General features: G+C 40.7%; 1 protein-coding gene across 2 annotated transcripts in view; it reads right to left on the bottom strand.

The window, feature by feature from the left end:
* Nucleotides 1-3,297: 3,297 nt before the first annotated feature.
* The window catches only part of sh3tc2 (SH3 domain and tetratricopeptide repeats 2), a 24,344-nt gene continuing 2,776 nt past the window's right edge, over nucleotides 3,298-24,865 (bottom strand). Inside the window, exons 1-22 of one of the 2 annotated variants that reach the window (XM_079556869.1) lie at nucleotides 20,224-20,579; nucleotides 19,307-19,405; nucleotides 17,414-17,536; nucleotides 14,982-15,106; nucleotides 14,791-14,896; nucleotides 14,571-14,714; nucleotides 13,381-13,582; nucleotides 13,184-13,257; nucleotides 12,396-12,591; nucleotides 11,894-12,030; nucleotides 11,000-11,050; nucleotides 10,237-10,529; nucleotides 9,908-10,102; nucleotides 8,686-9,546; nucleotides 6,984-7,204; nucleotides 6,640-6,806; nucleotides 6,367-6,544; nucleotides 6,137-6,287; nucleotides 5,933-6,055; nucleotides 5,719-5,869; nucleotides 5,408-5,604; nucleotides 3,298-4,341 (exon numbers count right to left, since the gene is read on the bottom strand). In XM_079556869.1, the coding sequence (XP_079412995.1) occupies nucleotides 3,490-4,341; nucleotides 5,408-5,604; nucleotides 5,719-5,869; nucleotides 5,933-6,055; nucleotides 6,137-6,287; nucleotides 6,367-6,544; nucleotides 6,640-6,806; nucleotides 6,984-7,204; nucleotides 8,686-9,546; nucleotides 9,908-10,102; nucleotides 10,237-10,529; nucleotides 11,000-11,050; nucleotides 11,894-12,030; nucleotides 12,396-12,591; nucleotides 13,184-13,257; nucleotides 13,381-13,582; nucleotides 14,571-14,714; nucleotides 14,791-14,896; nucleotides 14,982-15,106; nucleotides 17,414-17,536; nucleotides 19,307-19,405; nucleotides 20,224-20,344 (4,767 nt within the window). In that variant the 5' untranslated portion in view covers nucleotides 20,345-20,579 and the 3' untranslated portion in view covers nucleotides 3,298-3,489. Of the gene's footprint in view, nucleotides 4,342-5,407; nucleotides 5,605-5,718; nucleotides 5,870-5,932; nucleotides 6,056-6,136; nucleotides 6,288-6,366; nucleotides 6,545-6,639; nucleotides 6,807-6,983; nucleotides 7,205-8,685; nucleotides 9,547-9,907; nucleotides 10,103-10,236; nucleotides 10,530-10,999; nucleotides 11,051-11,893; nucleotides 12,031-12,395; nucleotides 12,592-13,183; nucleotides 13,258-13,380; nucleotides 13,583-14,570; nucleotides 14,715-14,790; nucleotides 14,897-14,981; nucleotides 15,107-17,413; nucleotides 17,537-19,306; nucleotides 19,406-20,223; nucleotides 20,580-24,865 lie in introns of those variants that run through there. The other variant, XM_079556870.1, reaches the window with a different exon arrangement.

The following is a 24,865-nucleotide window of genomic DNA, read 5'->3' as shown; positions in this document are numbered from 1 at the left end:
GTCCACAGGCGCTATCGCAGCTGCTCCTACAGGTTGCTCCAGCGACTCAAACAACTTAAGTATGCACCACTCTGCGCTATTTGGGGTTTCTACTCGTCATGGCAAAAAGGGTTTCTCTATGTGAGCGAGTTTGTCACTCCTCAGGACTGACTCGTGACTTTACTGGGAGCGGGACATTCCCAACCTGCCTCTTCCTGTTACCACTTTGTTTTTACTACAGCCAAATATTAGGTTTGCATTAACGCGTTAGATCCTCATCCTAATGCTTTATTATGTTGCACTGTCAGTTTCTTGTTGAGCATTAGAAGCACATTTGGCATCACTGCATTTTATGTGTTTAGTTTTGTATGGCTAATGGTCTCAACTTATAAAACCTCTTTCCACCTTCATACAGCAAGGAACCAGTCACCCATTCACACTCTCATTCATACACCAATGTGAAGTGTTTTGCCCAAGGACACAATGGCAGTGTGATTCAAACCCCTAACCCTCCGATCATGAGACGAGCCGCTCTACCGACGGCGCAACTGTCGCCCCTTGTAACCTGTAGTGTTCCTCAGTGAGGCTTAAAATTTTACTTAATCAATATTGCTGGAAAAAATACTTTCTCTCCTAAGTAGATTATTCACCTCACTTCCTCAAATAGAAGAAGCTGAGGAGACCCAGGGTGGCTCAGGAATGCCCCGCTGACAGATCGATCATGACCTTCTCAGTGTGGCACTCTGCCACTGTGCCCCTTAATCTGCCTAATCTTCTTGCCTCTTCCTTTTTTGTATAATTAAGTATAAGGTAAAAGAAAGTGCTCCTAACCACCACACCACTGTGTTGCAATAACCATAATAGTTTGCAAACGACATTTCACCAAGGATCTTTATGGAGCGTAGTCCTGACCCCCATCAGTGCTTTACTTAGACTTTTAGGGATATAAAGGTAATAAGTGTTTAAAAGTACTCTGCTGAGACTGCTGCCCCCGCAACCTGGCCCCTGATAAAGCGGAAGAAAATGGATGGATGGATGGATGGATGGATGTATGTTTAAAAGTATAATGGAGATATGGCAACTCTTAAACATAAAAACCCTCAATTCTATTCTGAAGATTTATGCAAAACTTATACAAGATTAATGGGAAATTTACTTACGGAACCAGAGCAGGTTTTGAGATGCACGACAGTTAAACATATAACACAAAACAATCAGGTCCCTGATCTAAAGTTGGTCACAGGTGTAAAACAGCCCAAAGGCCCGTGGAATCAATGAACAAAAGTTCTCTCAAGGTTCAACACAAGAAATATCGGCTATTTTGTCATATTTTCGCAAGATCACGTTTTTTTTAATCATATATTTTCAAATCTCTGCCTGTTGTTCGAGATAATGAATGGTACTGCAGCTCCACTGTATGAAACAATTATTTCACTGAGCTCAGAAAAGACATCTCGAGCCACTTGGGGCGAGTGTAGGATTCCTCAAAGGGAAACAGCTCAGCGTTCTCAAGTGTGGCCATCAGACAGTGGAATATGTTGCCAACAGAGCTGACCACATCATTTACAAACTCTTTTCACAACAGGCCTAAACAATTGTAATTGGTGTATACGTGAGAGAATTTGCAAATGAATGCTTAGGAATGAATGAAATGCATTATGATTTTGTTTTTTTAAGACTACAAGTGCTACAACCTGGTACAATGTGTCTCTGAGGTTCATGTATATTGTACATTGTCCCTGTTGAAATAAATAAATAAACAAACAAAAAACTAACTGCCCTCCTGAATTCCCTGGCACAAACCCCCATTACTGCAGACTTCATACCCTATTATCTCTACAACACACATGCCCTGTGTGACATCTGTGTTGGTGTCAACATGAAGCCTCACTAACATGGTCTTGTTTATTGTGTCCCTAAAGCTGATACAATCTCACTGGACAGACCCGCCACAAAAGCTCCTACAACCACCGGGATTTCAGGGGATTTGAGGCGTATCCATTTTCATGTCGTTGTGAGATCCTTTTAACAGGTCAAACTTTTCTTCACTTTGTACATTGTCCTATTCACCAAACACATGTGAAAGAGTGTTTTTTTTCTTCCTTTCCTTTCAGAAATTTATACATATTTCAGGTCACTACATTTCCATAAATTTACCCAAAGGGATACAGGAAATGAAAGATTCAATAAAAGATTGACGGTACTTCCATAAACTATCCCCGGTTACATAATTGTTACGTAAGTATTGATGTTAAACTTTGGCAAAGATTTACATAGATACAAAAATAAACCTATTTTCTCACATGAGCAACAGACCTTGTTCCCACTGAAAATTCTTCCCCTTTCACAGCTCGTAACTTCATCTTGAATTTTGTAGTTTGTAATGAGCTTCTTTAGGGGGACGTTTTAATTGAGCACAAGCTTGTTACAGACCCACAAGACAGTTTTAAAAAGCTTTGGGGAAAAGGAAGAACAATACGCTGCTTGTTTTGGCCAAATCCAACTTGTTTTCAGCTCAGAGGAGGGAACAAATGTGCAAATATGCGGCTGATCTGTATGCTGATCAGGGATGCAAAGTTTATGTCCTGTGGCCCAGTGCACAGCATTAACACACACACAGGAAGGACACTTTTTTTCTATTTAAAGTAAAGAGATACAATAAATACTATTTAGTTTTTTATTTGATTGTATTAGGTTTATGTCATTAACGTTACAATATCTTTCTGTTTGTGTGAATGTGTTTAGTAACAGATACAGGACACTCTTTTCAACTCCTCATTCACACAATGTCTCTATAGCATATTTGGTTGAGGCACTTTTCTATTGGATCCCATGTCTTATACTGCCCTCCCATGGACAAGTAGGGAATGGCAACAAATTGGTGCGTTTGACTGAAAGCTTTGGGCTCTCTCTAGAGCTGATTTTGAGTCACGACATTGTTATGTATTTGCGAGATGTCTGTAATATATTTAGATACCCTACATATTTAGGGTACTGGTGTTAGTTATTGTCTCTGGTGAGGAACGTTAACTTTCTAACACTACAATAGGAAATGGCTGGGCTTAACAACCCCCCAAACAGCTTTTACATTGTTGTAATGTTTTTTGTTATTGTGAATGAATCAATATTGCACTTGTTTCCATTAAAATAAATAGTTGGTGTTTAGGGACATGCAGAAATGTTTAGGAAAGAACAATTTAAAAATGGACACACTCTAACAGGCAACATTAGTCTTTTAGATTGAAAACACTTACATTGCACTGATGTTAAATACTTTTAATGGTAGGCGATATATATATAGGATTTACATATGACTATCGTTTCTTACTTTATAAAAACATTTTCCAATGTGCACGTTTATAAATAAAATAACATAATTTATCTCATTTACAAAAACAAAATATAAATGTACAAAATGCATAGTACAATTCGCACAGTGCCTTGTCAAGATTCCTAAATATTACCAAAGTAAATCTCACAGTAAGTGCATTCACATGACAGGGGCTGTCATCATAAAGTAAAAAAGTGTTTCTTTTCTGTGTCATCTGTTTCAAACTGGCTGTCCTCAGTCTGAGAATCTGCCGCTTCTTCAACGCTGCCTAACGTCTGCTCAGTGTCCACACAAAGCTCCTCAAAACTGTCGTCATCTTCATGAGAAACCTTTGGAGATGCACTTTCTTCATTGTTGAGGGAGTTTTGTTCAGCAGTCTCTTGAGCTAGCTCTTTATTGATTCCACTTGTGGTATTCACAGGTATTTGCCCCGGGACAGAGTGGTCGTGCTCTAGGTCGGTGTGCTCCTTTATCCTCTCAGTGCCCTGTGTTTGTGAAGTGTCCATAGAGTTGCTTGTTTCTGTGATCTCCTCTTTTGCTGTATCAAACGACTCTGTGAAAATACTGTCACTTTGGGAGGCAATAGACTCCTGAGCATTTACCCTGGGACTATCTGCGCCAGATTCACTCTTGTTTGCGTCTCTATCCACAGTATTTTCCTTGATATCGCCCAGACTTGCTGTTTGTGTGTCTGTATCGGTCACAGAAGTCCTTGAAACGCCCTCCCCCTGGCTGATGTGATCTCCCCCTGCCCGCTCTGGATGTCCCAAACGAGAATCCTCTTCCTCCTTTTGACAGCGCTCTCCGTTAGCATTGTCCTGGCTTTCCTCCCCGGCAGTGGTCCCTCCCAAGACCCTCTTCAGACTTTGAGCCCTCTCCCTGTAGACTTGGCACAGCTCAGCGTTCGGCATGTGGTGTCCGTAGATCTCAGCCAGCTTCATGTAAACGACGTACAGGGCCTCGGGGTTAGCGGGGTCTTCCAGCGCAGCGGCCAGAGCCAAGTGGAAGTAGCCCACAGCATCAAAGGCATCCTGCAAAATGTGCACACGAAGGGACAGTGAGATTTGCTATTTTAAGCAGTGACAGAAATAAGTACAAGTAGGGGAGACTAAGAGCCACTCTTTGCTTTGGTGGTTATTGTGGAAAAACAGTATAATAAAATACATGAATACAAACTTTACAATTTACACACATTTCCGTATGTTTCCTATGTGTTGTCATGTTAAAAAATAATCTGGAATATATGATTTTAAAGATGTTAGTCTTAAAAAAAGGTGGTCTTGTGGCTCATTGTACCCCAAGAGCAGGGTAAGAAAATATTTTTATATATATATATATATATATATATATATATATATATATATATATATATATATATATATGTTTCCCATTAGCAATTCTATGCAAAAAAAACCAATTAAATAAATGCATCATATTTAATTTCTTCTCTACAAAATATTGTTATTCAATGTAATATTAAATTTTAATTTGATTGTATCTACCAAAAAATCATTCTTTTTTTAATGTAAAGTCAAATGTAGAATCTCACCGCATTTTTTGTTTTTTATTTCCAAAATATAATGGTTCAACTTACCCACTGGCTCGACTTACCCCAATCTCCCCTACTATTTAAGAGCCAGTTAACCCACTTTCCACTTAAGCAACGGGATTAAATACTGTATGATTACATTTATGTTTTGGTTTCTAAACATGGCATTATTATAGACCTACAGTACCTGAATGACCTGGATTGAGAATGCAAGTACAATTCTTCATTAACATGACTTAATTTTAACTTTATGTTTTAAATTGGTGGAAAAAACTTGTGGTGGAAAACCTGTGAGATATTTCGCGCAAATTTACTTCAGAGCTTCGAAGGTCTGATATGTGGTCCTCTACCGGGATACCACTGAAATGTCCTAGCACCATATTTGATCACTTCAATGTAAATCAAATGACTAAATGACTGAAAACTGAGCATGTTCAAACTTGTATGTCCCTGTTATCCTTATTACCAAGTATGTTTATCTAGTTTGCAAAGAGAAACAAATGTTTTCTTCAAGCTTCAAGTTTGCTGTGGTGAGATAGTGCTGTCACCTTAAGCTCATACAGAGTGAGATTGCCCAGTCTGGAGTACACTTTGGTGTAGTAGCGCGCCTCCAGAGGATGCTCGATGAAGGGAGGACAGAAAGACAGAGCCTTTAGGTAGTAGTTTTCTGCCATCTCAAACTGCTCCAGCCTGTAGTACACTGTGGCCAGGCGCTGGTATGTTGTCCACTCGTTTATCCGTACGCCTTTAGTTACAACATAAAGGAAAGACACAAACGAGTTATCTTCTTTATCGCTGCGGTGCACAGCATGTTAAACGCATCCATCATGTCAGTGTGCAATCTGGACACTGGTTTTACCTGTTTTCCCTGCGACCTCGACAGCCAGCGTTGCGTACTGCAGGGCCTCCTCCCACTCTTTGTGGTCCATCAACAAATCCGTCAGTTTGCTCAACAACCGAAACTCCGAGTGTACATCCCCAATGCACCGCGCGAAAGGCAAGCCGCCATCCTGAGACACCACGATAACATCATTAATAGTATAGTTATATTTTTCACATTCAGGCTTACTCACTCTATAGAACGGTAGTGAGGCCATTTGATTCCTATGGCCTTTGAAGTAAACATCTCCTGCTTCTTCATAGATGCTCATAGTGAAGTGGGGGTCATTCATTCTTAGTGCAGTTTTCACAGCTGCCTGGTTTTGGTAAGGAATTGGAAGATATACAGTAAAGACAGAGTGACATAACAGTAACTTATTCTGTATTATGTTCCTTACCTGCAAATACATGTCTGCAAGTTCATCTTCATGAATAAGGTAATAAATCCGTCCCACTTGTAGCCATGTCTCTGACTCTTCCTCCCTTTTGCCCAGGTCGATAGATATCCTGAGGCTCTGCTTGGTGTAGTCCAGAGACTTACGGGATGATCTGTGCAACAACAGCAGCTAGTATTCAAACACATATTATAGAGACAGTTTGAATGTGGCAGAAAAAAAAAAAAACATACTTCTCTGTGTTGAGTGAGAGGTAGAGACTGCTGAGAATTTCCAGATATTCTCCCTCCAGCCTTTTGTCTTTGAGCTCCCTGGACACCGAAGCGCAGTGCTCGTAGTAAACAATGCTCTGACCGTACAGCAGCATGTCAGCGTACAGCTTACTCAGCATCTTGGCGACCACCATTTGACCTTCGGGAAAGAGGAGCACGCATTCAAAACTTCTTTATCAACTGTATCTATTTCCTGGATGCACAAAGAAAAGGGGTCATTCAAATGCAACATACTGTGCAAGTTTTTGGCATGAAGTGCAATAAGTAATCCCATTTCGTAACACTTCCGGATGTCCTGGCTCCGCCTCCGGTCCTTGTAGCTCCGCCCCAGCCACAGGTAGGTCTGGACATGCTCTTCATCAGTGGGGCTGTCCCTTAGCTCCATGAACAGGTGCAGAGATCTGAAAAAAATAACAATTTCGCAAATCACAAAGGCTGCAATTATTTAGCCGTCTCTCATCCTACGGGACCAGCACTCCACACTAAAGGAGACTCTCAAACATAGTGGGACTTTAGTGTTTGAAAAAGCCTAGTCTGAAATAAACATGAGCAAGCACATACAAAACTAATGACCTTACCTGACAAGTAATCGTTCTGCTACAGATGTTGCCCCCACGTCTATGGCCAGGCAGCCCAGGTTGGCGAGCGCTAACGCCTGGTTCCTCTGGTTGCCGCTCTCTCGGGATATGACGAGAGCAGACTGGAGGTGGCCGCGAGCCTCCCGGATCCGACACTGTTTCCTCAGACACAAAGCCAGCAGGTTGTGGATAACTCCTCGCTGAGTCGGACTGTCCGTACACTACAAGGAGAGATGAATTAGAACTTTTTCTAATGGAAGAGACAATGTTGTTTAGACCTGGACGCAAACCTTTCATGGGACTCTAAACCAAATAGTGTGGAACCTTCTCTATAACATTGATAATTATACTATACTTTTCAGAGACATAATAGTTTACAAAATCTGTCTGTCAATCTCAGCGACTGTTGTGATTGTTTTTTAGGAAAAATATGCACACAAGGAAAAGGTGTAAATTGACACGGTATGCTTAGTGTTAATGTGTTCACATGATGTTACCCTCTGCAATTCATTCTTTCCAAATACTTGTTTATTTATTTTGGGACCCATTTTGAGTAGAAATCCGAAATAAAACTGTTAAAGTAGGGTCTATTATGATGGCTTGAGTAATTCTTAGTGTATGGAAGTATCCTTCTCCTCCAGAGTTTAAAAGAAAGAAAGATTATATATTTAGAATGGTGTATTGGAAAACAAATACTGGCAGGAACAGATTGCTGAGTCATAGACTAGACTAAAAAAGCAAATGGGACCAGGGCTGGGTACCGTTACATTTCCTTTGATACGGGTACTTTAATGATACTTGGTTTTCAATACCGATACCTGAACAATACTTTTTCCGATACCTATACTAAAATATCTGTCATCTAGAATCAGAAAACAGAATATAGTGTGAAAGATATTAGGTTCATCTCCAATGTCAATAAATGTGTGAAAAATGTGGAATAATTTGAGGGAAAATTGGGAGAAGTTGTGGCAAAATGAAGGTAAAATTGTGTAAAAAAAAAATTGGCGGAAATAGGGAGCCATTATATACCAAGCCAAGCCTCGTCATCTCAGTTTGTCGACCCCACCCTCCCTTCCTCCCTTCATGTCTGTTCCATTTCAGCAATGATTCTACTGCTTCGAGGGGGGGTCCCAAAGAGCTTTCACTCCGCACTATAACCTTGTGAATAAAATCTTAATTGCACTTTGTTGCGTCGTCCTTGCTAGTGAACTATATATTTAAAAAAAAAATCAAAATTGGGGAAATTTTTTTGGGGAAAAAAAGGGGGAAGTGTCTCAGTTGCTGTGCTGAAACAACCGAGACACTTCCTTTAATGCTGTCCCTGGACCAACAGCCAGCCTGGTTTGGTCGGTTATCTGCTTTTGATACAGTCATTTTTTCTCAACCTATTGTTAACGGTCCCCAGCTCTAAATGGGACAAATACAAAGTGCTTTTTACCTCCCTTTCTATAATTTATTTATTTTGTATATGTGGAGCATTATTATTATTTTTTTTTTAATTATGGGCCCACAAAGTATGTAAACTAATTTGACTACTGTTTGTTCAAGCTAAAGTCAAAAAAAAAAGTCAAAAAATAAAATAAAATAATAAAAAAGTAATACAACTGTTGTTCGTTTTATACTGTTGCCTGTACAAGTTACCGTATAATATATGTCACATTAAAACAGTTCTATTCACTCTCTACTTCAGAGGCTCTACCTGCAGTGACGTGAGCAGCGGCTGCAGAATGGCTTGGGCCTGCTCCGCTTGTTCCGTCAGAACCAGGAGCCAGCCGTACAGCACCGACGCCTCGAAGCTCTCCTCCTGGTTTATGTGTCCTCCCGTCTCCACAGCCTGCCGGGCACAACGCACCGCCTTGTCCAACGCCCCGTACTGCTGGTACAGAGAGGCGAGTCCCAAACACAAGTCCCTCTGGGTGTTCAGGTCCTCCCCTCTCTCGGCTATGGCCAAAGCCTGCTGTAGGTAGACCACGATCTGCGCGGGGAGCAGGGAGGTTCCCTCTTTCCAGCACGGGTTGAGTCTGACAGAGTTCTTGATGAATAATTCAATTCTTTGAAAGGCTTCTAGAAGGGAGTGGTCTTGTCTGGAGTCTAAGCTTATCGAGGCGAGCGCTAAGTAAGGCATGTATTTGCGATGATAGAGGCCGCTCAGGAGCCAGTTCAAATCTAAAGGAGCTAGGGGCTTGTTTTCATTGGCTGAGATAGTCACTGAGAGAAACTGCAATCTCTCAACGAACGGCAGTGCGTCGTCAGCTTTTGGAATAGACAGGAAAAGGTTGGAGATGAGGTAGCAGACACGGGCCTCGAGGTACTTGTCCCCCAGGACTATGGACCTTCTCAGTAGAAGCTGAAGCAGTTCCAGCTCGTCTACGGAGGTGAAGCTGTGGCAGGGAAGGCACAGGAGGAGAGCGCCGGCCTTCTCCAAAGTGAACGGCAGCTTATCGGCCATCTTCTGCTTTAGGTAAATAGCTGTGAGGTTTGTGACGAGGGCGATGAAGAGAGGGGTGTCGCAGAAACTGTCCACAGGAACACTCAGCGACTCTTCGTAATACACACGGGCCTGAGGAGAAAAACAAGCATATTATAACTCAAAATGAGAACCAGAAAATAATATAGCATTACAAGGGGGGATAATATGCTTCAGTGTTACATGCTGATGTATATATTTAACCACAGAAAATAAGTAAAAAAAAGGGATCACCAGAGCCCCCACAGTCACAACAGATATCTGCGAGAAACACTGGAAAATTAGGGGATTTTATTTTGTTTATGGAAAGTTAAGGGACTTGTGACAATGTAATGAGATCAGGGATTTATATTTCATAAATATCTTACGGTTCATAGCATCACTGTATGCCAACAAAATGTTCTCTTCATCAAATAAAAAACCCATCACATTAAGCTTCAAAGTTAGCACAAACCTGGGAAAGCTTGAGCTTCTTGGCACAGAGTCGTCCCAGGAGGAAACAGGCGCGTCTATGAGCCCAGTGCATGCCCATCCTCTTGGCACACTCCCTCACGCTCTCCAAGTGCCCCGACAGCTCCTCCTCAGTTTTACCTCCAAACGTCAGCCACAGGAAAGAATACTGCATGTCGTAGAGGGGAGAGAAGTCTTCCTGCGAAAAGAAATCAATTAACTCAAAAACAAAAACTGCGTACCAATGAACCACATGGCTAGGAATAGTGAAATCCTCTCAATCTAGTTTTGAGTTATTTGTCTAAACTAACAAAATAAAAACCATTGTCTCACCTGGAAGTGCTGTTGGTTGAGCAAAGTGAGTGTGGGGTCACTGAGCTCAGACTCGTCCCCGTCCCAGCTGTTCTCCTCCAGAAAGAGGGGCGGCTCCTCCTGAAACTCGTCCAGCTCTCTGAAGGTGTCTTCTGGGTGGAAGGAGAGGTGCGCTCCCTCTCTGGGCAGGCTGTTGAGGGGGTAGTGGGGCTGGTAGAGGGACTGACGCGGAGAGGGCTGAGAGACAGAGTTACGAGGGGATGAGCTTCTCTCTGACATGAGGCTCTGGCGGGCGCTGGACGAGACCTTGTATTCTGAGAAAACAAAACAAAGTAACAGTAACATTTAATTATTAAATTTTCAGTGCTGCACCAGAGGAACCATTGTCAGACCTTGAGCTGACCTAGCTGGAGAATTAGCCTATATTTTGCATGTTTGGGTTGGTGGAAAGTCCCGACAGAAAAGCCCACACCGCACTCGTTCTTGTTTTTGATGTTCATATTCACTAATATTGAGTGAGCGTAATCCTGAGTTATTTTTCAACAGGAACTTGGTGCAGTTTTGTTTTTGACACTCCATCATAGGTTCAACCACAAGTCAATAATAATGAAAAAAAAAAAAACATCTAAAAACTCCATAAACTCATTGAAGACGACTGTACTTTTTTTGTCTTGTTATTTGTTTGCATTAAATTCAAATTACAGCTCTCATTTGTGTTGTGCTCCAAGTCTTGTTTTGGTGTTGATTTCTTAAAATTAGTGTAAGATGTGACAAAGAGCCTTACCATGTTTAGGTTGATTTCTGATGCACATAAAGTCAGAATCATCCAGTCTGTCTGAAAAACAAACAAAAAAAACATTTCACTTCACCTGAACCCATTTTTAAAAACCTCTTTTTATAATTCATAACAGTGTTGTGCAAAATGCCAATGAATTTGATAAATCGGGTTGGGATAAACAGCAAAATCATAAAATTAAGATCTTTCAGCAGCTGTGTTGTTCTTACTGATGATTATACTTTGGATAAAAATGTAATGCGTGATGTACTTTTTCTCTGCTGCCTTTCATATAGTCTTTAAGGCCTGTTATAGCCTGGCCGGCAAGACTACACCCCTTTTCCAATTCTTTAATTAAATTAAACAAGAAATATTGCACTGAAAATTGCCATCTTCTGCCAAATCTGGCAAACTATTTCAATAAGAAAGTTATGAAGTTTGTTCTGAATGATACAGAGAGTTTTCCGCATTTGATACAAATTTGTAACAAATTTGCATCTCAGATTAGAGCCCGGTTAGGCCAGTTTTGGTTTAAGGTTAAAGGTTTCCCATTTTGCAGCACTAACAGACACCACTGTTGAGTTCAGATTTACATTTAAAACACATAATAATTGAACTTCTACTTTTTGGCCATATTATTACATAATGCATAGTACATTTTGAACAGTTTTACAAGTTTATGCAATTTTAGTAATACAGCATTTACACACTACTTCCAGTATTCATTCATGGGTCCTGGTTCGATATCAGTAAACAAGGGTTAGATCAGATTTGTGTCTGAATAACCTCCCTATTCACTTGATAGCGTGAATAGCTTGGTTCTTGGATGGGAATTTGCACCGGATATTTGCTACTTCAATTATTTAATAACCCCAACCCACACGGCCCCATCTGTTTTTGTACCTAGCCTGTAGACGGAGCTGATGTCCGAGGAGAAGAGCTTCTCCAGCAGCCCACTGTCACACGACTCGATGCTGCACGGTTTAACCTGGGCCAGACCGCTGCGCTCCTCCTCCGTTAGAAAGAGCAATTGTCTCCCCCTGCACAAGGAGACAAAGACGGCATTCTCTGGTCAGCTGTTTTCCAACTCTCCCTTAACCAGTTCATTGTGTGCAGGCGGCAGACACGCTTAATCCAATTTGATAAAACATTAGCTAAAGATTATAAATATGGGGTGACAAGAGATAGAAGACTTTGAAGTTGAAGATAGACTTAATCGGAGAAGAAAAGAAATGTGTAAACAAGAAAAGGTCACCAGGGCACATCACTTTAGCTGAGTCGTTTTCTAAATTGACTTTTTGTTGCACCAGTGTATAGGCGTGGCCGTGTACTTACCATATTGGATCGAACCTTTTACTCAAATGTTGTTTTTTCAAGTGCACAGACAGAATAAAACAAAACTTACAGAGGTGCAGAATGGAGAGGTTTGACATGGGCCTTATGGACAAAGCCGATGTTTCCTGTAGACGTGTGGGTGCCTATGAAAACAGTCAGGCTCCTAAGGAAAAGGCCCTGGATCTCTATGATGTCCCCTTGACTTAACTGCAGCTCATCCGGAGTCTGTGGGCTGTAGTCGGCCACTGCCACGCATGAACCAGTCACTGCGGATCGGGAATGGAGGAAACAAATTACTTAAATGACATAATGTTCAAATAAAAGCTCTTATGGCAAGTTCAAAACAAGGTAGTATTGGTTTAATGTGTATTCCAGATGATAACTTCCTTTGCCTTTTGTATTTGCTGGCTTTATGGTTTCTCAGTTGGGAAGCCAAAGTTGCAAAATTACATGAAATTTAGATTTGTTTCAGAGTAATGTGGAGGTCCTTTATCCTGCAATTTCTTCTCAATATCAGACATTTCTTAAGAAGGATATCTGATGCAGTAGCCTGTGTTTGTCACAGTCCAATCCACTTTCACACCACATTTCGAAGTAATAATCCCATTCATGTTACCCATAGATTTGTTTTAAATAAATGAATAATATGAAAAGCTTAAAAGCCGAAATCAAAAAGTTACAAAAGCATTTCAGTGTATTCGAAAATATCAAACCAAGAAAGTGTTATTAAGCTACAGCATTATATTTAGGGGATGAAACTGGGTCCCACAATCATATTAGTGAGATACACTCCAAACCGTTTTGACAAGGTTATTGCTTTTGTTGAGTAATAGTCCAAGTCCAACATAATGTTTTTACCAATCGGATGTTCAAACAGTTCCTTCTCTGTCGGCGCACATCCAGCGTGGCCTGGATACTTCCTCAGGAACCACCTGACCACACAGGAAGGAGACTTTAACATGCGTCCAATCCAACAAATTATGTTTGTGTAGCTGACAGTGTCCACTCAAAAGTTGTGACAAGTCAAAGAACAAAGTGCCTTTAGCAAGACTCACTGATAGAAGGGGTAAGGCAGGGGTTGCATGGCACTGACTGGCACCAGGCCGTGACTTCCTGTAGCCAACATTGTGCCCTCCCACATGTCCTCCTGCCCTGTGTCCCGCACAAGGAGCAGGTCGTTCTTTTTAAACGAAAGCTGATCTTCATCATCCTCATTCACGTCGTTTCGTGCGAACAATGATTTGGCAAAGAAGGAACCTGAGAAGAAAAGTGAAAAAAGTACATTAAAAAGGCCTTCTAAATCTTATCTGGTTCTAATAATAAGAATCTCATTAATGCTACAAATCTCGCTTCTTTGGATTGGGACCATGCATTTGCTGATAAAGCAGCAAGGATACATTTGTGATGCGCAGCTCTACAGAAAACCTGACTTAGCACATCCGGAAGTAAGTGCCTAAACATGACACCCATAGTGTTTCAGTTTACTGTTGGTAAAAGCTACTGCACTTAAGTTAAAGATCAGCAAAACTGCGACTGTTTCTGCTGCAGCTCCGTTCAGTCAATGCAAAAAGATGGATGTTTTCTGCTTTCCTATTAACTTAATGCAATTCTTACTCAATATGTGCCAGCGCTGCAAAAATAATATACGTTTCTATGAGACCCATTGGGAATGCTCACACACATAAGCATAGACAAAGAGGGAAGCATGTTAATGTCCAATTCTTAAATCTAGCTGTTTTTGCTGGACGTGTAAAAGATTTTTTTTTTAAATGTAGAAAAATATGTTAAAATATTCTTATTTCCTGAACTGTCGTCGGACAGACAGGACACAGACTTACAGCCCAATGTCCATTTAATTTTTTCCAAAGACATGCACAGAGGCCAAGCCGTTCTTTGTGTTAATTAGGGTCAGCAAGAAAGCATTCGAAATAATTGAGGTTAAATGGCAAACATTTACAATTCAGCTACAATAGATAGTGGCTGGCATGAGCAGGCGCTGCATAATTATGTTGAATCCACTATTGTACCTGCAAATCTTTTAACGAAAGCATTCACCAAAAAATGAACAATAGGTTCTCTGGGGCAAGGTTAAATAAGAGCGAGTAAGTGCGGGACAACGGATGGAAATTAGTCAACCAAAGAAACAAAGACAAAAAAATAAAATAACGCTGGATGCCTTGTTTGGAAACTTTCCAAACGTATCCATACTTTCCTTCGTCAACTTTTATCAACCAGATTTCCTTACCTTCCTGTAGCAGAAGTCCCAAGTAAAGAGTTGCCAGGTGTTCCTCATCCACTGTCACATTAATCTCCAAGTCACTGAGGAGCTTTGGGTCGAGCCAAAACGACTGATCACAAAGGAAGTTCTCCAGACAGCGAGCTACAAAACCTAGGTCAGCCCAGCACAATACAAATTTACACATTTTTTGATAAAGAAAATGTAAATCAAAGCATGTCAGGTTTACCTAACGCCAAGTACGTTGAGAACTTCCAGATTTCCTCCACGGTCTTGAAGGTAAGCACAAAGCTGTCCTTCTCAGCGTGGACAGACACCAGACGTGCAGACAGATCCTACATATACAGTAAAATTAAGCGTCTCCTTTCACTAACGCTATAGAACCATAGAACTGTAACACAAATAATACAATCCCCTTACCTTAAAGAGCTGCGTGACGTCTTTGCTGTTGCTTTCCACCACTCTCAGCCGTGTGCGCAGAGCTTCTTGTAAGGCACGGTCAGGTCCACTCGAACGCCTCCGACCAGTGAACAGCAGCACAATTTCTAAGGAAAAACGCATAACTCATAAATAGACCTTTATAACTGGCAAGTGTGTCTTTGTTAGGGCTGGGTACCGTTACATTTTTTTTCGATACCGGTACTTTAACAATGCTTGGTTTTCAATACCGATACCTGTATGATACTTTTTCCGATACCTGTACTAACTTATTTGACATTTAGAACCATAACACAGATTAACAATGTTAATTTATTCATTTTTCCATTTAATTTAAAGTGCGGAAAGAAACGTTCCAATTTTATTTATTTATTTTTTACATTTTTCCCCCCATTTTTTTATTATTATTTTTTTACATTTTTCCCCCAATTGTTTTTACATTTATTTCCCAAATTTTCCCTAAATTTTAACATTTATTTCCCAACTGTTTTTTTTTTTCAACTTGTCACTTCTTTTTTCTTTCAAATATGGATGTCCACAGCATCAAAACTTGAATATAAAGATTTTACATATCTTTTTGTTACCTGCTTTCGATACTTTTATTTTTTTGATACCATTTAATACCCAGCCCCAAGTCTTCACAACACTCAATTTTATCATTCTGGGGATGCCACAATAAAGTATTTGCCTCTGGGTGTGACTTGTGCACTGATCCTGCATAAGTTGCATAAGAAAACAGAGGAGACAGAGTAAACAGACTAGCGGCTAATCCGCACAAGCCGCCTGTCCCTCCTAGTTGAAGCCATCTTATGCTCTTTGGGTGGACTGTTTTGTTTTGGCTCAACAACAATGATCTGGAAAGCCCTTTTCCTCTTCACCAGGAAAGAAGACCGTGGAGTCTCGACCCACGGCAGGTTCAACTGACTGGACAGCTTCATCCACTGGGCTGTCGGGTAGCTTTCCCTGCTATTGTGTTGGCGGTAGAGTTGGTACAGCTAACTCAACAGAACCAATAGATGGCCTTTCAGACATCAACTTCCAATTTATTTTACAATCACAAAAAGGTTGCACGTAATCCATAAAGACGACACAAGTGTTTATAAAATGTGCATCGGAATGAATGGACTGAATGGACTGAATGGACAATAAAGGAAGTCCGTCTCTAAAACTCCTCGTAGGGTTCATTAATGATTTGGTGAGACGGCTCATATTTCAGGGAGATGCTCTGCAAGCACAAGGATAGTCCCCAGACAAATAACAAAGCTATTAGGCCACTTACCGGCCTCTCCACGTGGCCATTTGAATCCATTTGAGAGGATAAACCTGGGGAATATGATGGATGGAACTATACTGCTGAGTTGGCCAAACATTAGCAGATGGGAAATGGACCTCATCAGTATGCATGTGTAGGTATATAATGAGTGGAAACGCGCCAATGGATCTGGAATATGACCAAGGCATTTGAAGTCTTTCTGTTTCGGTGTTTCTGAGGCTGTGGCAGAAGCTCAGTTGGGTAAGCATTTACCACAGACCCAGGAGTTAATAATATTAATAATGGCTTACACTTACACTGCAGTCATTATTTATTCACTCATGGTGACACTTGGTGATGGTAAGATACTATTTTAAGCCACAGCTGTCCTGGCTGTAGACTGACGAAAGCGAAGTTGCCAATCTGTTACATTCGTCCCTCCAAACATCAATATGCACCTACGATTTGAGTCCCTCCTTGGTCCCTCCAACACATTTTGTCTGGGGAACGGGTGTGAATAAGAGTCCATTGTAGATGTAAATTAAAAGTATGTTGAGGGGTCTTCTTTTTACAAACATAATCCATACTTGCTGAGCTATGTGTGTGACCACAGCTGCCCAACATTGGTCTACCCGACATCAGTCTACCCCAATGGGCCCTCCCAGGACCACCACCAAGCACTCACCACCCACTCGGGCTATCTGGTCTGGCTCACTGCAGCAGAAAGTGAGACGAGATCTGACGAGGTTTATGAGGGACAGAAACTGCCAAAATAATAAATACATTGATAAAATGATAAATGAATGTATTGGAAAATAATTATTAAAATATCTCTGCAAATGCTAAAATAAAATATGTGCAATTGAAAAAAAAAAAAGGTTTTATTTATTTATGCATTTATTTATTAATGTATTTATTTATTTCCACTTTTATTTTTAGTCAACGTTTTATTTTTAAACCCTACATTATTCTTTTCTCCGGGATGGAGATAAACCTTTGTACTGGGATCAGTATTATACGGCCACACCGCCTTTGCAATGCTGGATCCCGTCAGATCATGGAAGCTAAGCAGGGAAGGGCCTGGTCGGTACTTGGATGGGAGACTGTTTGGGAACACCAGGAAGCCTGGGGTGTATGTGGTGTATGAGGCATTAAAACTCACCTGAGGAGAATTTCTCGCCAAGCGACACTTTACTTCCTCGAAGAAATGCTTCCTTCTTCTTCCAGTAGCTGTCAGGCTCTGCCCCTCCCTCTCCAGACTCCACCAGCGCCCCGTCCTCCTCACCTGCCCCGGTGGAAGAAAACACAATCTTTATAAAAGGCTTCAAATCTTTTGTCTGAGACCAAACACAGAAGAAAGCTCATAATAAGTGTAAAAAAGGTATCTGATGCAAGTCACTGTTGTGGCTAAATAGAAAAAGGACGTGAGAAGATGAAATCAGTCCTTTCCAGGCAGGCATAAAGAGTTCTTATAAATGTTGCCAGGTTACACAAGATGATAATCACTGTTTTTAATAAATACAACGGAGCAGAAGTCCAAAACAGGTTTTAAGAAATGTTATTTAAAGGTAAAGGGCACTTGGGTACAGAAGAATAATTGGAAAAAGCAATGTAGAAACGTAAGAAATCCAAAATAACATGGAGGGTGTCTGCCAAGAGTAACTGCTGGTAGAAAGCAACAAAAAATGTGCAGACATTAATCTGTTGTTCATAAAAGTAGAGGCTATGATGACTAGTCGATTACTCGTAATACTTCAAAAGTGCACACAGGATTCTCTATTTGAGTAATTCTGACAAAAACAATCGCGAACTAATCGACCTCTAAATTATCCAATTGTAGTAAACAGTGCTTGCGCTTGCAGCAAAGGAACATTTAAATCCCGAGTTACAGTTAAATGTAACTCGATACAAAGTGATCTGTTGTCTTTTATACAGAACCAGAGGGAGTATGACTCATACGTGAGTTTATCTATTGGGAGAGATCTATCCAACAGTGTTTGTGACAACTCCATGACAAGGCGGATTGTTCTTAGTTTTATCTGAATGTAGTCGGTTCTTCATGAGATAGTAATAAAATACATAAGTATGGTCTGTTTCCTCCGGGTGTCTAGTTTTCCCGACCACTAAAAAACATGGACATAGGTTCCTGAGTTTCTGCAATCTCAATGGTTGAATAAATATAAAATAGACGCAATAAATAAATATATACTGTATACACATTTGATTGGACGAAATACAGTGCCCCTCGAAAGTACTAATAGTACTAAGTACTAATACTTATTGTATCTTGATTTTTAGATTGTTTTTCCTTTATATTATCGTCCTATTTTCCCACATATTAAGAATAGTTATAATGCCTCTCAAAAGTACTAATGCACTTTGAACTTTTGCACATTTTGTCATGTTTACAACCATAAACATAAGTAAATCACACACAGACAAACAGACAACTGTGAAGTGAAAGCAAAATGATACATGATTCTGTTATTTTTCAAAAAATCGAAAAGTGGGGCGTGCATTTGCTGCAATAACAGCAGCAAATCTTTTGGGGTGTGACTCTACAAGATTTGCACATCTAGAGACTGACATTTTAGCCAATTCCTCTTTACAAAACAACTCAAGCTTTGTCAAATTAGAAGAGCAGTTTTCAGGTCTTTCAACAGATATTAGTACTTTCGAGAGGCACTGTCTGTTAGAGATAAATATCTCAGAGGATTTCTCATATTTACTAAATTCCTTTTCTTACAGGATCTGTCTGCTGATATTTAGTCATAAGACTGGCACGCTAATATGAAAATAAGATATCTTGTGTGTTTGAGGAGCATAAATAGGACCTCCATTATGTCTAAAAGTACCATTAAGAGTTTGACAAATGAAAGAATATAAGAGTCTGCTTGTGCTCGGTTTCCCCTGGCCAGCTCCATTGTGCTGGGAGGATGTCCTAAGAACTTCCTCCATGTGTGCCCTTAAAAAACAGCACGTGGACCTCATCATGTTTTGGAGCATTTCAGCCCTGAGTGAGCTCAGTGAAGTTATGAAGTGAACTGTACTCCACCTTGCGTCATAATGTCATTTCCTGAGAAGTGGTCATTTGTTCCCCCGAAAGTGTAAGGGGGCTCCCTCCACAGGGCGTCCAGTTCAGCCGGAGAGATGTCTGCAATCGGAAAAATAAACAAAGTCAGCCAACACGCCAGTAACAAGACCAGTAAATCGTCATCTGGAGGCAAATTAAAGGAAACTAAGGGGGGACAGGTGCAAAGTTAAGTTGACTTTCCATGAGTTTATTTACTCAACTTAAAACATCCTTTGTACAGTATTTTGAGCCAATTTGAAAAAAAAAAAGAAAAGAAAAGTGACCTCTCTGGGCTTGACCTGGCCGTATCCTGTTCGCATTTCCTTTAATTTGACACACACATTAAAGGGACTTCTAGGGGAAAGGTTTCAGTCGTAAAGTACAGGAGCTGAGACTTATGTCAGTGGGTGCTTGGGGTTAGAAGAGCGCACACAGCTGGAACAAGCAACATCTGGGCTGTAAAAAGTGCCACCCATGACCTCTGCACTGAGAGAGCATGACAGTAGCATGGCCCGCATTTCAAACATTTCAGACACCAAGAAATATCCAGAAATTAAGAAGTTGCAATGAGTGGAAATGCTTCAAAAGTAACAGTATATCCACATGCTTTGTGAGTGCGCACAAGAACATTATTATCCATATTCAAGGCATTCACAACAAGACAATGGGGGTGCACGACTCGGGGAAACAATGCAACATGACACTACACAAGGGAGGACAATTGCCTACACTCTTTTTAGTTTCCAAGCACTGACAGGACCACAACACATATCAAATCACTCCACCATGCTTTCCTTTACCTTCATGGCTAAGAGTGTTACCCATTTCATAGACACATATATGCACTTTAGCCTGTTATTTCATGATGACGCGGCGGCACACAGAGACCGGGGACCGACCTGTGAAAGAGGAGAGGCAAACTTTGATGAGCGCTCCGCAGCAGAAGGAGTTTAGCAGCGGTCTGCAGCAGCACGACGCCATCTGGCCCAAGAATCGGCAGCTCCCACAAATCAATGCCATCACATCCAGCCCTTTAGCAGCAAACCTTTTTTCTCTCCTTCTTCCAGTTTACGAGGCAAGCCCTTTCCTCTTTTTTTTTTTTTTCGTTTTTCCAACTAGCCTTCCTGTACTTTTCCTCCTCTGGCACGTTCACGCCGCCCTCCTTTAGGGAGCCTTATCTGAGTTTGTCTGGGGTTTGGTTGAGTGCGTGTAATCCTGTCTCGTGCTGTCTCCATCTCACTCTCTCTCCTCCCACCGGTGCCTCTCTCTCCTCCGTAGCTGCCCAGTCTGCCAGTGTGAATTCACAAAGCACTCTATGGGATTGGTATGAGAGTGCGGGGGGCCTCTATTCTGCATATTGTGCAGCGGGAGTTGGGACAAATATGCCCAGTATGTGTGTCGCCCGGGCAATGTGCGTGGCATCCATTGTCCGGCTTTGGGCAGCTGATGTATGGAGGTGTAATGCCTTTTGTGCCGCGCAGTGTGAAATAATGTTGTCAGTTTAACCTAAATACTTTACAAGGGTTCCTGCACACTTTATAATAGGAAATGTAAGTTCAAAAGTAAAGTTTAAGACCACACACCCATTTTAAAAGAGTTCACAAATGTAAATGAGTCACATTTCAAACTCCAAACAAACAAATGATAATTCAAATCTTATTATAGTCGATATTGGCTACATTTTAGAAAACAGTTAAAGGTGCATTATGGAAAAAAACAAAAACAAAAACAAAACAACAACTAGGTATTTGTGTACAATGAACCTTTTTGTAACCCGGTGGTTAGCATGGGGCCTTTACATTTGCCGTGCTGCCAGTACAGCGGGTAGCCCTCGTGCTTCAGAGCTTGAAGGTCCCGGGTTCGATTCCCACCTGGACAGGGCCTTTCTGTGTGGGGTTTGCATGTCCTCCCCATGTCTGCGTAGGTTTCCTCCGGGTTCTCCGGTTTCCCCTACCACTAAAAACATGTACAATAGTCCAGGATGAATGAGAGTATGCTTGAGAGTGCGCATGGGGGACGACGGATGGAAATTAGCCCAAGGCTACAATCTGGTGTGGCGTGTTTACACCAGGAAAATACGACCACATTAGTCCAGTGCTCCGGTCTCTGCACTGGCTTCCTGTCACTCAGAGAAAAGAATTTAAAACAGCTCTGCTTGTGCACAACTCTTTTCATGGTTTAGGGCCGAAGTACATCTCTGACATGTTAGAGCCGTATGAACCATCTCGGGCCCTGAGAACTTCAGGGAGGGGTCTCCTGGTGGTTCCATGAATCAATAATAAACACGGTGAGGCTGCGTTTCAGCTTCATGCAGCTAAAATCTGGAACAGTCTTCATGAGGATGTGATACAGGCCTCAACTCTGACAATGTTCAAATCCAGTCTGAAAACAGTTCTTTTTGCCCATGCATATGACAACTGAAAGTATTTTATCTGCACTCTTGCTTTTTACTGTAATTGATTAATTTTATGTTGATGTTTTTATTGATTTTATCTGTTTTCTTGTAATTTTATGCAACTGTGAAGCACTTTGAATTGCCTTGTGTATCAATTGTGCTCTACAAATAAACTTGGCTTGCCTTAATGCTTGAGACCCATGTATGTTCATTAACATGAACTGTCCCGACCAAATAAACCAATAAACAAACAAACATTTGATTACAGTGGCCTCTCTCTCTAAGTTCTAGGATCAATTGTTTTGTAGGTTTACCGGTGAGAGGGTCCGTCAGCATGGAAAATCTACCAGCAACTCTAAAAAACAATTGATCCTGGGGCGTCAGAGAGGCCACTGTGATGGGAAGCAAAGCCGCGATGCTGACCACTCATACAGCTGTTGGGTCACTAAAAGGTCAAATACACATACAAAAAAATCTTTGTGTGTTTTTCCACATAAAATGTTGCATAATGCACCTTTAATTACATTTATAAATAAAATAAATATTGTCCACCCAATGGTTCAGCAATTCTACAGTAATGATGATTGTCTAGAGGTAATTACAATGCATATTAGACCCATAGCTTTTGAAGATCTTTCCAATATACAGTATTATGCACAGAAGCGACAGATGAAGCTCCTATCAAGCTATTTTCCTATGACGCATTAAAAGTATCTTGCACAAGAATAAATAATACAATATATTAATGATGCATAATTAACAAACACAGAAATATTTCAAGCTTCCATGGCGGACAGTGGGATAGCCTACTGAAGGACGGTCAATGCATGACAAAAACATTACGCTAGATGTAAATAACATGGTACTTACGGTTATTTCATAAAAAGAAAAACAGGACACATTCCCAATTCATTTCGTGGTAAACTGATTAATTTGAACTGTAAAGACTGGAAATTATCTGGAAACATGGATGATTAGTGTTTTCTTGGTAACAACATGGAAACAGGGCTTCAAAATGCATCCCTTTATCCTTTGTTACCATGCTATTCCCTGTATATAGCCATTAGAGCTGCACAATATATCTAAAAAAATATGTTATTGCTATATTAGGTGATGCAGTTTCCGTATTGCAAGAAGCCACAATATATCGCAACATCACTAAAGTCTTCATCGGACTGAGATCGACCAATTTTTTTGCAAACTCAGCCAAAAAATCCTGTGTTTTCCTACTTTAGTTAAATTTTAGTCTTGTTGTGGTGCTGATGTAGTGTTTTTTAAGTCTTGTCTTGACACAATTTCCTGAAAAACTAATTACTACTTTATTGTTGTGTTAATTAGAAGGGAACATATGGTGTTGAAATGGTTAAGTGAAATATCGTAATAATATTGCTATCGTCACATTGTTCAGATGTATCGCATATCGCAAGTTACTTCAATATCGTGCGGCCTGAATAGCCATGTTATTACTTTGCTTAAAGTGTGACCAGTGTTTTGTTCAGCCTGTACCCCTCTTCAGGGAGTGCATTGCTGAGGAACTGTAAGCTAATGCCACACAGTACAAGGTCACAGAGCTGAGGGCGTCCCGATCGTGGCACAGATCAAAGATCCCCTAATCAACATCTCCGAGTTCTGCTGGTGCATTAGAGCAGGAGCTGGCAGATGCTATCAGTTCAGAATGCAGAACCAGCGTTAGAGTTTCAGGGTCCCACAAGAGATGGCCTCGTTTGACATGATTAGAAATAATACTTTGATGAACACGGTAAAGAAACTGAGGCCTGGCTAGGTTCCCATACTGTTCTGAGAATCATCGCAAAAAATGTTTTACTGTCCCGAGTCAATAAATGTGTTGGGTGAAATCCATTTTGTGGATCATTTCAGATTAATGTGCCACTAAACTGCTATTTGTGCAGTGCGTTAACAAAATAAAGCATTCAGAAGATTATCTAATGTATTTAAAGCTCAGGTCAAACCACATGTGATCAAAGCAAAGAGGCGAAATCTCCATGGAGACGAGCTGGCGATGTCCCGCTCCCAGTAAAGTTACCCGTCAGGTCTGAGAGAATCGACCTCTCCACTCGCAGTGAAGAGCGATTTTTCACCAATAAAATCACTCGTAAGGAAATTGTATTAAGTATGTACTATTCTATTTGTTTGATGAAATGTTACGCCATGTGGCAAGATCTTACTTAACATCAGCGCTGTTCATGACATTTGACTAACATTGTGCATAGATCTGTTAAAATAATCATTGCAAGGGAAAAAAAAATAGAATTAGCAGATGCTAACAGGAGAGCGTCGCTTTAAAAATACAAACTGATTTGGGAAAGTAATTACTGAGTTTGCTGCTCAATTTAAGTGACCTGAAGACTGGTCCACGAATACATTCATAGCAATAATCAGGTTTACAAATGTCCCATACTCACAACTATTGTATTCTAAGTGCACATTTATTGTGTTCAAGGTCCAAAATGGCTCAATGTTATCTCTGAATCTCAACATATATAAATTGTCAGCCTCCTTTCATAATCGTCCAAGTCCTTTTTCCCTTTAGATTTTTGTTTCATTCGACTCTCCAAACATTATCTGGGGCTTTGTGCTCAACCGAGTCTTATTATAACAAAACAACACGTGTCACCTGTAGATTTCCAAGTGTTGTTGTTTGTTCTCAAAAGGCAATCATGCTGGGAGGATGACAAAATGGGATTTCTGCAGAAACACTTAATCAACCGTACAAGGTTGACCAATCATTTTAGAATGTTTTGTCTTAATTTTATTACATAATCTGATTTCACAGATCCCCACAAAAAGGAAACATATGTGATAATACAGTTTTAAAAGCTCTTGGCAGTGAACAAAAGGCGGTGTCTTTTATAGATCAAAGTGGATTAGTAATTTAATAAGGAAACGGACTAAATGGACTCACTGCTTGTTGCTATTATCAGCTAATCACCTGCCTCCTGTGTGGTAAGGTTACCCCAGATACCCTTATTATCCTCTATTTATTTCTTTGGGACTGGACCATAATGAGTACAGTGCACGGGTCATTAGCTACTTCTTTCCCCGCAATCCCTTCTCGATCTTTTCACTGCTTGGTATAACACTATAAATAATGTGTGGATTATCATGGTACTTGATAACAAATAATG

This window comes from Gobius niger (genome assembly GCF_951799975.1).
Source record: "Gobius niger genome assembly, chromosome: 5".
NCBI lineage: Eukaryota > Metazoa > Chordata > Actinopteri > Gobiiformes > Gobiidae > Gobius > Gobius niger.
The sequence above is the reverse complement of the archived record's forward strand: the minus strand, read 5'-3'. Positions and strand labels throughout refer to the sequence as shown.